The 14101-nt window shown below is 45.1% G+C and overlaps 1 protein-coding gene across 32 annotated transcripts in view; it reads right to left on the bottom strand.

The window, feature by feature from the left end:
* CACNA1C (calcium voltage-gated channel subunit alpha1 C) overlaps window positions 1-14101 on the bottom strand; it is a 484401-nt gene that overhangs the window by 25543 nt on the left and 444757 nt on the right. For 24 of the 32 annotated variants that reach the window (XM_074584499.1, XM_074584530.1, XM_074584575.1 and 21 more), the window contains 2 exons: window positions 6791-6823; window positions 3601-3729 (listed from right to left, as the gene is read on the bottom strand). In XM_074584499.1, the coding sequence (XP_074440600.1) occupies window positions 3601-3729; window positions 6791-6823 (162 nt within the window). The remainder of the gene's footprint in view (window positions 1-3600; window positions 3730-6790; window positions 6824-14101) is intronic. The other 8 variants (XM_074584568.1, XM_074584347.1, XM_074584369.1 and 5 more) reach the window with 1 other exon arrangement.

Raw genomic sequence — 14101 nt, 5'->3', positions numbered from 1 at the left:
TCATGCTTCTGGCTTTGGGAAACAGGGCAGAGGCTATCCCCGAACGTAGAGTCTGTAATTTGGCCAGGTGGCCACTAGATGCCTCTACAGTCCCACATTTCCTTGCCCTCCCCGCCACCACCCTGCTGCCACCCGGCTCAAGCAGGCTCTAAATCTGCTTCCACCGGTGATGGGGTAGCTCTGCTGCCTTCAAGTCAGTCCTGCCCTTGACCAAGTGAGGAAAGCGAGGCCAAAACCAGTGTCTACAGCTGCTTGCCAAGAGGAGAAAACTCTCATAACCAGTATTATTCTGCCACTAACGGCAATGTGATTTTTTCTGGATCCAGCCTGGCGAAATCAAAAACATAACAGCTGCAGAGATCCGAATTCAAGGCTTCTGTTACAATGGCTGATACCATCTTAAGTACCTAAAGCAGCATCAGCTTTCTTCCCTGTTCAGTGTTAGGTGTCTGTGATGGTGTCTGCAATGCACTAGGTGTCTGCGATCAGCTGCTGAAGAGGAAATGCAGAACCCTGATACGAAGAGCTGGCTCATAAGGAAGAGGGCAGTGCAATCAGCAGTGTTGACTGCTATCGGTTTCCTCTACCACTAGCAGGAATCAAGGGCATAGCTCGGGACCTCACAGGCTCAGGCTTTTGAGGAGGAATTTTTGACTCTGTTGCTTTTGAAATATATAGTGCTCAGACCAGAGATTTCCAGACCTTACTTCAGAGGCAATGAGCGGACACATTCATCCTGAAAATGGGACTACAGTCCTTGATCTGGATTTTGAACACCTCATTTCACAGGATATAAAAAGCCTACAACAATATTATTTTTTTTTTTAAATATAAGATTATTTACACATTTTAAGTTTATGCCTAAATTCAGCAGGGCTAAATCCTATAGGAAGAAACAAGAAAAAATTTTCACTGACCACTATGGAGATTTGACTAAGACCTGCAGAAATCATCTCAAAGAGAATATTAAAATGGCGAAAAATTCAAACCTGTAAACAATGTCTGTAATCATAATCTTGAGGCTCAAGGGCAGATTCCTCTGTGTTTTATGGGGTCAGACAAATCTGTACAATTACCTCACAATGTCAGTGGAGCTACACCAGCTCAGTATTGGGCTCCAAACATTTTGTGATGATCTAGTTGGGACTTGATACACGAAAGACCTAAGAAGAGCTCCTGGGATAGTGTCCAGACAGGACCTGAGAAGCATAATCTTACCAGTTCTATCTTTCAAATGGGGATGGGAAAAATATCTTCTCTCCTGACTGTCTGGCCCTCCACTTTCTTTCCATGTTCTTCTGCCCAGCCCATTCCTCTCCACTGATGCACCTTCCTGCTCATCTCTGCCCTGTATTCCCCATGGCTCCTTCAGCTCCCCACCTCCCATATTCCACTCTTCTGGCTCTGTCCTCCTCCCGTCTCCATCCTTCCCTGGCTTTACCACTTTGTCCTTGTGATTCCCACGGCCTTGCCTTGCCCTCAGCACCCCTCTCACTTCCTACTCCTCCCACTCGCCAGCCTGGCCTCTGTTGCCGTCTCTGCAGGCGGAAACCCCTGCTGAGCATTTTCCCACCGCACGCTCCTCTGACCGGTGCCCCAACTTGTACGTGAGCACGGTGCGCCATGCGCAAGGCACATGGTAGTTAACGGTGGGACGTGAACTCCAGCACAAGTTTGTTTCTTATTAGGTTGCCCTGTGTGAGCAGGGACTCTTCCTGGAGGCATGTGGGGACACGGAGACGAGCCAGACAAAGTCTGCAGGGATCCCAGATTTTGACAGTGGGAGTGGTTAAGAGCTCTGCACAATGGCTATTCTTAGCTACGAAAGCAGCCTCCCAGTAGCAGCAAGAGGAGGAGCTCTGAGCAGAGAATACCATGTTATAAATGGCTAAAGTCTTTCAAGGGAAAAGGCACTGACTTGCAGCGCTTTTTTTTTTCCTCCCCCCCGCTGTGGAAGATACCTCCCTTGATACTTTCTCCCATCACCCTACAACCCTGCCTAAAAGTGACTCTCCAATCCAAGAGGTCTGAAGGTCACTGGAGGGAAGTACCAGGCACTCCCTTTCCCATCCATCTCATCCTCTCCAGCCAAGAGCCATGGCAAGCTGAGCTCAGGATAAGAGCGAGCTATTGCTAAAGAGGCTGGAGGGGCACAGGGGCAAGGGGAGGACTGGAAAGTGTGACTCTGTCCCCTGCATCAGGGATGGCTGAGCTGTGCCAAGGGAATCTCATTCCTATGCATGCAGACAAAATGGTTCCCACTGGAGCCGCTCAAATAACAACCTGGAAGTTAGCAACCGTGTAAGCAATGGAAAAAGTCGTTTGTGGTACAGATGTGTGCAATATTAGATCCTCTGGCCGTCAAAGAGTGCACAAAATGAGAGTCCTTTGCCTGAGCCTGGTGGTCTGGCTACCAAGACCACCTGAGAGCTGCACTAGAAAAGGTCCAGACTGATCCCTGGTGTACACATGTGCTACTCCTGCTGATGTAGACAGAAGTCATGGTCATCCACAGCACTGCAGGCTTTGGTCCTAGCTTGTGTTGTGGCTGGTGAGGTTTAAGTTTTAGAGTGTGGATCAGCTCCTTTCCCATTTGAGTCAATACAAATGCTATAGACCATTAAAAGCCTGAGTCTGAGGGATATATGGTTGCTGTTTCTAGACTTATGTGTTGCGCAGGTTATTTTTTCATGCTTTTATCTGGTGGTGTGTCCTGTATCTTTTCTCATGTTTAGACCACCATTTCTATTCCTGTGCTGTCTTTCCCTGACTCTTCCTCCGGACCTACCCCAGCTAACATCCAGGTTGTGCTGGCGCAGTAAATCCAGGTGAAGTACTTGTAAAATAAAGGACTATGTCATGCTTCATCTCTAACTACCATTTTTCTATATATGTCTAGGTTAGGGGCTGGTTTGGAAGCAGTTTTTCTAGCAAATAGCTGTCTCTTGGTGTTTGTTTCTCCCTGGAGGTGATGATTCTTATCCAGACTGGTCTCTCCCTATCTACTCTGGTACTTTACCTGCCACTGAAATGCAACCTGCCTCCAGGGCAAAAGCACCAGAAATTTAATAACTTGGCATCACTACCAGGGCCAAAGGTGGGGGGCCAAAAAGGTGAAATCCTTCCTGGACGAAAGCATGGGGGCCACACACCTCTAATACTCACTGAAAATCCTCAAAATGAGGCTTAAGAGAAACTTAATTGAGAGCTAGGCCTTCCCCATAGCTGTGTATTTTGCTTAAAGCAGCAGATATAAAAGACAGCTAAAATAGGAAAAAAAAAGGGGGAAGGTAGAGGGGGGGGAGATTGAAGGGTTACAGACAGGTGGTAATTGAGTTAAACCGAACTATCAAGGCTGTTCAGGAAGGTCTCAAGCAATTACTCATGCTTTAAAGAGGAAACTCATACCCAGGCAGTCATCCCCTGCGAGCCCCGTTTAGTTGAGTCTCATTTATGCCACATGTCACCGGAGTGCGCAGCTCTGACCAGCAGCCTTTGGGCTTAGGCACTTGAGTGAACGCCCCCACCCCAAGGGGCCACCAAGGGAAAAAAAAAATAATAAGAGAGTTACGTCTTACTTAGAGATAAGTGAAGGAATACCTGGAAGGATTTGATGAAGGTCCAAAGCAGCGTCCGAATGCCCTCCCCTCGGCTCAGGAGCTTCACGAGACGCATCACGCGGAAGAGTCGGAAGAAGGTGATTGAGATGCGAGAGTTTTCCTCTGCGTTCTGGAAGCCATTGGCACAGAGGCAGGAGTTACAACAGCACGGGAGGAATGGGGGCCCTGGGCCACAGAGGACGCTACGCCGAGAGCTCACTGCACTGTTCCTTGTCCTGGTACCGCTCCCTGGGCTTGCACTACCCCCGCACCCCAGGGACGGGACGAGGCCAGTCAAGCCTGCCCGCCCTCCCATGGTGGTGAGGCTACTCTATGGGGCCATCAGCCTCTCCCTTCAGGTTGCCTGGACTTTTGCGGATTAGGAATATGTCATGCTATAAACCTCTCCACTACATCTCCTCCTCGAATCGGAAAGATGCAGTTCTCCTTTGCCATTGTACTGGAGGAGAAAGACACGCTCTCTTTTGGCCTGTCTCGGATGTTTTACCCCAGCAAGCGCCTCAGCCAGAAGTTCTGGTGAATCTGGTGCCGGGCATCAGCCACGTGCCGCTTGCTCTGCTGGGAAACAGCAGTGGGTCCCACATGCTGTCTGCTCTGCTGGGGAACAGCAGCAGGTCCCAGGTCTGCCCCGGGGGTGCGAAGCCCCACGGGGGCATGGCGTGCAATGCCCCTGCCCAGCTGCTGGCATCCCTGGCACCGCCGCCAGCCCCGGCGCTGCCGTGGCCGTGCTTCTGGGGGCTGGGCCATGGTCACTCGCTCCCGCTGCTCTGCCTTCAGGCCTTTCGCATTTCTCATGACCCCTTTGTATTTCCCACAGTCTGCGCACTGACTCTTGTTTTTTTTCCAAATTGTTTTTTTTTGGCTCACTGCTACTGTTCAAGCGTGCAGTATTTTAAAATAGTCTTTCTTCTGGCCTGTTTTTTCCTTTTTTTTTTTTTTTCCTGACAGCATCTGCTTTGTCCCTAAGCGTTTTCCCCTGGGCCTGTAACCAGCTCTGACGTTCCTCAGCCTTCACACGTCTGAAGGCAACATCCATCTGAGTACTGCGGTGGCGGCAAGCTCACCTGGACCTCGGTAGAGAACCCACTGCCTGGCTTGAGGGGAGGCGAGGCAGAGAAAACACCGTGTTTCCTAATTCGTTAACCCCCTAAAATACTGTGTGAAGCCTGTGGAACTGGTGGTTTCCACTAGCAGCACTGTGGGAATGTGACCTCTTGTCACAGGGGGAGATAACACTGTCACCCTGCCGCTTGACCCGCCGTGGAGCAAAGAAGTGCACAGAAACCCCTCCTCTGTCCCCACCCGGGCTGCAAAGACCGCAGTTTGAGTCTAAACGCCACCAAAAGAGCAACATTTAGGAGGAAGAAACAGTGCAGATCACCCCCCGCTGTTAACTACTCACCACTGTGTAAACCAAGAGAGAACGGACCCTTTGGATTTCCTGTCACCAGGCAGCGAAAACAGCAGCTGCTTGCCTGATCCAACCCAAGGCACGGGAACCGCCGGGACGTGCGTTTCTGGGATTAAACGTCCAGATGAGGACGTGTACCTGCGCGCTGCATATGCTCCTGTTTCCAACCCAGGGTGAGCAGGTTGTTGGTCCCCAGCTGGGTCCGTGCCCCAGCTGCTGCTGTGCAGCCGTGGGGGCGCACAGGGGCCGTAGCTGCTTGCTGGTGTGTGTTTATGTGTGTGAACCCTGCTCACGTAGAAAGCGCCGCGCTAGGATCAGGATTGCACCCCAGCTGCAGTTTGTCTGTCTATCTGTGGTGAATCACCGGTGGGTATTTTGGGTAGCTTCCTCCAGTCTGCAGCAAAGGCTGACGCTCACTGCCCGTGCAGTAACAGGGTGAAAAAGATTAGGGGAACAAGATGTGTCAAGGAAAAGCCTGAGTGCTCCCTACATCTCACATCACTCTCATTTTCTGAGTTGGACAACAGGCTGGGGGCTTCAGTGAATTGGAAGGAATTTCTCCGAGATGAAGGAGGGAGCGTGGCCTCCAAGAAATCAAAAATCACGGCATTCAATACTCTCAGCACTATGGTCCCAGAGGGCTAACTATAAGGTCACACACCTTTCCCAATCCTACAGAAGTCCAGTGGCCTCCCTTCCACTTTCTCAAAGCTAAACTCCAACACCACCTAAAAGAGAGTTGAGGTCCAAATTTAAAGTTGTGTGGACAGCAGTACTGCTGTGGTCATGACCAGAAAAAAAAAAAAAGTTTTTTTAAAGTGTTTTCTTATTCTAACTGATGATGTTCTTGTCAGCTTAGCCCTTTGGATGGCAGCAAGTTGGGACATGTGTCTGGACAGAGGTTTTAGAATTCCTTCATCTTTCCTTGCTGAGAGGAGGCACCTGCTGTAGGCAGAAAATTAGGGTCCTGGAGCAGGCAAAGTCTAAGCAGTGGATAAAATAGAACAAATTCCTCCCTGATGCAAGTCTGCAACTTACTGGTATCAAACCCCTTAGCCAAAACCAGTCAGTGTTGCCTTGGAAGATTCTGGTCATTTTAAGACTAGGTGGCTACAGATTAGCTGGTTCTTGAGAAGCCTTGCTTGCTTTCTCCTGGCTTTCATCCAGCTTTTTGAAGGCATACCCTTGCCAGAGGACGGAGGTTCTGCAAAGTTGCGATCAAGAGACTGAAGTTACTGCAACTCTGTCGGGGGGATGTGGGAACTGCCTTGCACACCAGGGCAGCAGAGTTTGTGTGCACCATTGCACGACTTACTCTTTTGTGCAAAATACAAACTCAAATGTTACAGTGAGTCACCTCGTTGAAGAGGAACTTCAGAGTCCCAGTCCCTTCTAGTCTGGAGGCTTGGATGTGAAGTCACATTGCAAACTCATTCAGCGTCACATTCATAGTGACATAGATTGTTGCTAACAAGAAATCTTACCAGGTCTAGTTCTCTCTTGGTGATTCATTAGAAGGCAGAACGACAGTTAACTTGACCAAAGGAAAGCTCAGGATGCACAAGAAATACACATGTGCAGCATATTCACAGCTCATGTGAACACCAGACTCACACCAATACACGACATGGCAGCTTCATGCACAAATAACTAGGCTGGGCTTGGAGAGAGAACTCGTGATCACGGGGAAGAAAATAAAGGAGTGTGTTAGAAAGAGTGTCACAGAAGCTGGGAGGGTGGTCTGTTTTTTCGGTCTTACCATAGAGGAAGAGCATTGGGTATGTTCAGCTGGCTTTAAAGAAAGGCAGACAGAAATAAGCTGTAATAAGTCTCCAATCAAGAGCCCTAGTAAACTAGGTCTTGGCTAACACAGTGGCCAGCCCAGCCTAAACCACGACACACAGGAGCAACAAAATGGCAGAAGAGGGCAAAAGGGAATTTGAAAGAAATGCACAAGAGGCTGGGCTTATTCCCTAGCCCAGGATCAAAGCTGGCCATGGCAGAAGTAGGTACAACTCCCATTGAGTTTGATGTAAGCTGTATCCACTACCACCACGTGTGAATTGCATCCAGTATCTGGGTGCTAGACATCCTGGCATCCAGGCAGTGGAGGTACTGATATGGTTAAAATGTTTCTTATATTACTACTGTCAATTTCAATACAGGGGCTGATTTCGCTCCCCGACTCAGATCCAGGCCATGTCTGCACAGGGACCAGCCAGCTTCTAGTGCATCAGTCTGATTTTTAAACCCATAACATCCAAGTGCTAAAGCAACACTTTCTAGTTATATATCCCCATTCCCTTACACATAGTTCTAGGTGATAACATGGTTGTTACTAAGACAATGGGTTGGGACAGTCTAATCAGCTCTTGGCAACCCTACAACACCCACCGCCAGCTGCGGAAAGTGGGCTGGTGAAGCTAGTTAGCTTGCTGTACCTTCACCCACCTCACGGCAAAGCTCCAGAGACCCAGCAGATATGTCCTTGGAGGCCAGCCTGAGCTGAGCTGAGCCCTGGTCATGCCTGAAGGAGTCTAGCTGCTGCAAACACTCCGCCTGACATTCCTTGAGTAACTTCTGGGGCCACTTCCAACACTGAGATCAATTCTAAAAAACACCCAAGGCTGCAAATACCCTTTAGATGCAAGAAGTAGAATTGAAAATTAAATAAAACCAGCTTTATCGGGAGTCCTTCAGTTCAATAGTACCATAATCCTTCAGGCCTAACCTCTACCATAGGCCCCATATGCCAAACCTGTCTGTCATTACTTCCTGTGACTACTTTTAAAAAGGCAAAACTGATGTATTTCTTCTTCTGCCAATGGCAGAATGCACCTCTAGTGCCATGGAGGACTCCTGCAGTGTGCTCCTGCTCTCCAAGGACACTGCAGTAGCCAAACTGGCATTGTGTTACCTAAATAAAAACTGCAGTTTGGATGCACAGGCAAATGAGAACAATTAAACCCCCAAGGTACACCTAATCACATAGCAGTCTTTTGGGTTAACTCATTGTCTTGGCAGTGTCAGCTTTCATTGCTTTTATCCTCCTCTTTCACATGATTGCTCTTGTGTTTTCTTTTCAGATCACATACAGGCAAAAGTTGGCTTGAATACCAAATAAAGAAGTGGTGCCCTTAGAGACATTTTTTAAAGACCAGGCATAGATTTTGATTTTGTGTTACTGGGCAAACATCTCCTTTCCAGCAAAGAGTTTCTCTGTCCCATCCCCCTTCCTCTTTCTAGTTTTGCAACTCATCTTCCCTAACAACAGAAGCACTCTTATTCTGCTAGTCGCTGCATTCCTGGTAGAAGGTACAAAACCCCTTCAAACTAATTGAAGGAAGCCCAGAAATTTTCAGCAGCTTTCAGCGTTCTCCATCCTTCCTAGCTGACAGTGTTGGTGCATCTATGACTGACTGGCTGAAGAAGCCTTGTAAATTACTGTGGAATATTGTACCTTGACTGTCATTTTGGTATTGTTAGTATTGCATCTTAAAGTGTAGGTAATAGTAACGTAAGAGAGTAAAAAAATCTGTATAAAAGGATATGACTATATAAGGCACTGTTGATACAGGATGCTCAACTAGGAGAAGTTGAGCATCATGTTGAAAAACTAGAAACCAAAGGTTCTGAGTATCTTTGGCACTACTAAGAATGGGAAGTAGAGGTTGGCTTACTCCTCTCTCATTCCCTGAGTTATCTGGCCTATGTTTAAAGATGGGGTCAAATATGTAGCAAATTATATCACTACCTACAGTAAAGGCTCAAAAGCAGCACGGAAAAGTTTCCGTTAATGCTGGCAGGTCGTATTTGTACAAACTGTAGCACTTATATCAGGCTCAGGTTCCTGATATACTTGTGCATACAGTACTTTGTGCATGAGTATATGAGGGGGAAATCAACCCCCAGCTGTGGGTTGCTGAATACATTTTCTGATAACCACAAAGGTTTCAGAGAGGAGCCAAATCCTACCATTTTCCACCTGTGCCAAAAAGTCACCATATGGACCTGAGCACAGATATCTGAGAACCTGTTACTAGGACCTTCAAGTGTGGCCATTCCTAACTATAAAGTCAAGAGAGCTATTGCTAGATTTTCTGAGAATCTTCAACCTTGCAAGTGATGTGGGTATGCCACATCATACATGGCATTTTTTTGGGACAAGGACAGGCACCCGGCACCTGAGAACACAGTAGTCACATCAGTTCACAGGTATGGAGGCATGGTGATAGGTACTTGGAATTAAAGCCAATGTCTAATGCCCACCTGAAGTGGACAGGATTTCATTTCTACAAATCTCAGAACAACGTACAAAACCAAATCCTCATCTGTCTTATATCCATGAAAAACCTTTTGGAGAAGCTACACCACTTAACAAATGAGGCCTTGGCTGTACTCTGTTTTACTTGCAGCCGTCTCTTCTCCTGCATGTCGTCTGACCCAAAAAGGAACTTCAAGTATTCTACCCTGCTCTTGTCATTTGGGGCACAAGTAGCAGCACGTAACTGAATGAGAAAGGGCAACAACAATAACAGTGAGATCAGTCAAGAGATGATGCCATGCGCAATTTCCATCACAGAGAAAAGGGACCTGAAGTTTAAATCATAAACAAGTCCAGGGGCATATTAAGAGTGATGTAGAAGGGAACCTGCAATGGGAGGAGAAATACCTGAGGCAGGATGCAACTGTGTAAAGACCCTCAATGAGGATGAGTGCAATGAAACTGCTTAGACCGTTGCTTCCCCCCACCCCCCCGCCTTGATGCCACCATATTTTAAAAAGGTAATAGAGATGCTAAGGAGCAGAAGTGGTCAAGAAACAGAAAAGTAGGTTCTAGAAGCCAAAGTAAAGATTCAGAAGGATAAAGACTGAGGGATCCCTGAAGCATGTCTGAAAAGCTCCTCAGAATATTGTTGCCTGCATATATATAATTTTAACTATGTTCAATGTGTACCAGAGCACCAACATTCTAAACAGATACTTTGCTCGAGCTGCTGCTAAACTGCGTGCATCCTTAAAGCCCCTACAGGGACAAAAGATTATGCCCATCATGAATTCAGGATCCCAGGTAAGGAGGTCTCTGGAGAAGAAGAGAAGTTTATTCTATGGAGAGATACTTAAAATCTCAGAGACCACAGCACCAAATAATGTAACTGATAGTACTGTGTTCCTGCTAATCATTCTCCTCCTGGGTAGGTGGGAGCGAGGCTTACTGGTGGCTATTTGCAAAGAACATACCACCTCCAGATGGATACAGGGAGTATCAGAGCCTCCTGAACCTCCATACTGACTCACATATCAAACCTGGTGTCTTATCTTGACATCAAGTCAAGGAAATAGTTTTCAACAGGTCGTGTTTATGGGTTTCCAAATCCTGATTATAGCATAAATGCTTTGGAAGCTAGGAGAGGATAAAATTTGCACTCCAGGAGAACCAGTTTCAATGTTTCAAGAGCAATGCGTAACAGTCAATTTCATATAATGTTTATGCTGTAATGTAATCCATTCTGAAATTCTGAGAAGGGATGATTTGGCTCTTCAGAGCTGTTAAGACAGAAGCAAAAATATAAGCAAAAAGACTACAGACTTTGTACCGTCATAGTAGTATCAAAGTCCCTTGAAATACCCGTGGTTTAGAATATCTTCTGGGTAGAAAAAGATTTGAAAGAAAATAATGTGTGTTAATAAATAGATTCACATGAAATTTTCAGTAGAATACTGAAAAGATATACCAGTCCCACTTCATCCCTGTGGAACATTGGAGATGGAGGACCATGGAGACGGAGGTTTGAGTTCCCTGGAGTTTTTGGCTGGTTTGCTGACAACTATTAATGGCTACCCAGCGAAGCAGCACCTAGAAATGCCTGAAGGGGAGCTCCATTAGGTTTGTACAGCATATATTTAATCAATATATTTGAGGAGGCTCCTTGACTGCTAGGTAAGTATGTTTCAGTAGTTGTAGACACCTGACTGCCACTGAGATGATGGTACAGACAGGTGGCATTCCCATTACCAGCACCGTTGATGGTAATAATTTTTTTACACCACAGGGCACACTGAAGATGATGAGTTCAGCTCCTTCAGAACATCCAGTGCTTGCTAGGAAGACCAAGCATTTTTTTCCTGATGTTTGATGAGTAAAACTTCCTTGCTGATATTTTTTTTTCCACTTTCTAACATGACTTCTTCCACTCGTAGGGAGGAATCTCTTTTTGCAAGAGAGAATCCAACCTTTATGTTGTGGAGAATTTTGGCCTGCCTTAATCTGGGGAACATTTAAGCAGCTGAATGCGCACAGTGTTACTGTTGCTTTGTTAGTCAGAGTTGTCTCAGTCAATGCAGCAGTACAATGGCAGCCTTCTAATTTTGCCTGTTGGCCGTAAATTTGAAGAGATGAGAGGAAATCTGTGTTTGAGACTTTTGGCACCATGATATGGCAGAGCACCTTCATATTTCTCAAGAAAACAAATGGTCAGATGCTAATGTCGCCTTTTGTGACAAACAACCTATAGTGGCATTTCTCCACTGAGGAAAATATGGCTTGTGGAGGAGCCTCTCAGGAGACCACTTGCAGCAGTCGGTTGTTGGTGATGGATGTCTGCTATGATGTTTCCTTGATTGCTGCTGGCATTTGAAAAATGAAAAGTTACCCATGAAGATGGATCTGTTGGAAACTTGTCCATTGGTCTGTTAGCCTTCTCCCATGAGGAAGGGGGTGAGAGGTGTTCAGTTCTTGCTTTTTTTTCTACTCATTGCAAGAAGGATGCCTCTGAGAATCTGCACCATAGAGTTCACCTGAGCAGGCTGCAGTGCTGTGTAGCTCCTTTGTAGTTCTAGAATATTGATCTTTTCTAGCTCAAGTTCTTTGTATCTAGACGTCCTCCAAGAGTCTTGCCTACTTTAGCCATACTGCATCTGTGACCGTCTTAGACACAAAATGAAGGTGAAAGAGGCATTCTGGGGAAATGAACTCAATGTACAAACATAGATAAGATTTTGAGGGGAATTAAAAGCAGTTTCATTAAGTGATTTGACTTTGTTGCTACAGGGAATGAGAAAAGAACTGAAAGGCTGTTTCAGCTGCTTGGCCACTTTCACCTTGACACCATGTAAAGGGCACAAATAGGGCAACTGCAAGCCAACAGCACTACTGTTCTGTAGATTTTTCTTTCACACATGTGGGTCACACAAAAGCTGAGATGGGATCTGCAAGGACACGAGCTTCAAGAAGAACAAGAATTTACCAGTGTAAAGGAAAAAAAGAGATTTAGAATCTATCAGCGCCATGGAGACATGATAAAAGAAAAGCCACTAGACTTTTTCTGACGTCTGTAGTGTAAATAGTCTGAAGTGACCTCAGGAGGCTGTCTGAGTAACGCAAGTCTTTGTGGAGAGCTGGAAAAAGTCAGGGTTTCAAATCAACCTGGCCACTGGCAGGTAATAGCCTGCCATTACACTGGGGAGTTACCACAACCCCCTCCAGAATCATCTGTCTGCCACTGCTGTGTGTGGTTTTAATCACAAGAACTCTAGAGATAATCCACCTGCCACCAAAGTCTGTGAAGTTATTATAAGACCAGGCAGAAATATATCTGGGGTTTCTCTGACAGGGAATACTACTGGATTGCAGATGGCATAATTCTCAATTCCCACAACCTTACAGTGAAATCAAATTATTAGCAGGAAAAAAGCAAAAAATAAGACAGGCAAGCTGCTCAGACTCTGCATTCTTCCATCAAGTGTGCAGTTTTTTGAGAATTTCTGGGAATATTTTGAATAAAACTAGCCAGAATTATTTTTTTTTCTAAAAAAATATTTTCCATTAGAAGAATGCCGGTGCTGAAAGTGAAATGCTCTGTAGAAATATGTCAATTTTGAAAAAAGCATTTAAGAAATGTAAGATTGAAATCTCACATTTTGTCCGCACACATTTCAATTTGAGTTTTCATTTCAATTATAAATGTTGTATAACTATGAAAAAATCAATCCTAGACTAACCTGGTTTTACTTTACTTAAATAAATGTTTTGATTTTCCTCAATTATTTCTGCTGGAATGCTCTTTTACTGAAAAATTTGCAATTTTAAATCTTTATTCTATTCTAAAACAGAACAAAAGCGTTACAATTACAAGGACCTTTTGTGAAACAAAACCCTAAGCATTCCTATAACTGTAACCTGGGTGAAGCACCAGAGGCAGGGTTTTTTTGCTAATTTTCATAAATTGAGGTTTGGTTTTAATGCATATTAGAAAAGGGTGCCAGCTTGCATGAAAACAGGGAATCCAGGTGTATGCCTTTCCTGGAGCAAATGGTGAACACCTTGCTGATTTCCTTGGAAAAAGCCCTGAGTTGTTCCAGTGCAATGTAACATGCTTATCCTCAGATAGCTCTGCAGAAGAGACTGAGATCTCTGGCACTAGGGAATTGAAAATTTATTTGGTGCAATAAGGGGAATTAAGAAAAATGTGACACCTGCAATGAAGTTAGCCATTACATTTCTGCCTGCACTAACTCATATGGGTCAATAGACGTAAAGTGCAGCTCATACAAATACAATACACATGCATTTATACTTCACATAGATTCCACATGATCTCAGATCTCAGGGGAAATACTAGCATATCCGTATGCAACAAAAGCCTATTTTGAATATTTTGAATAAGGTCAAGGTAACTTTTAAAGCAGATGAGTCCTGCAGCTATCATGTTTTTTTTCCTTCATTTCCTATGTATTGTAAGATTTTGAAATTTTAGAGCTTGCATTTCTAATTAGCTTCAAATATGCAAATCATACCAATTTGAATAGCTTATTAATTAATTTCATATATATCCATGAAATTGTCAGACAGTAATCTTACGGTTCCAAGTGCTTAAGGTAAATATAAGGAAAGTCAATTGCTTTAATTTGGTTATGCAGATTACCCTAGATTGACAATTACTGGACAGTTAATGAGAGTCACTTTTTACGCAGCTGAAAGCTCTAGTTTTTTCCCATGACTTTCAGAAAAGCAGAACAATTGGTAAAGTATATCTATGCAAATTATTCTTAATTTTCAGGATGTTTTAAT

Source organism: Larus michahellis, chromosome 1 (genome assembly GCF_964199755.1).
Source record: "Larus michahellis chromosome 1, bLarMic1.1, whole genome shotgun sequence".
Lineage (NCBI taxonomy): Eukaryota > Metazoa > Chordata > Aves > Charadriiformes > Laridae > Larus > Larus michahellis.
Note: the sequence above shows the minus strand (reverse complement) of the source record. Positions and strands in the feature narration are given on the sequence as shown.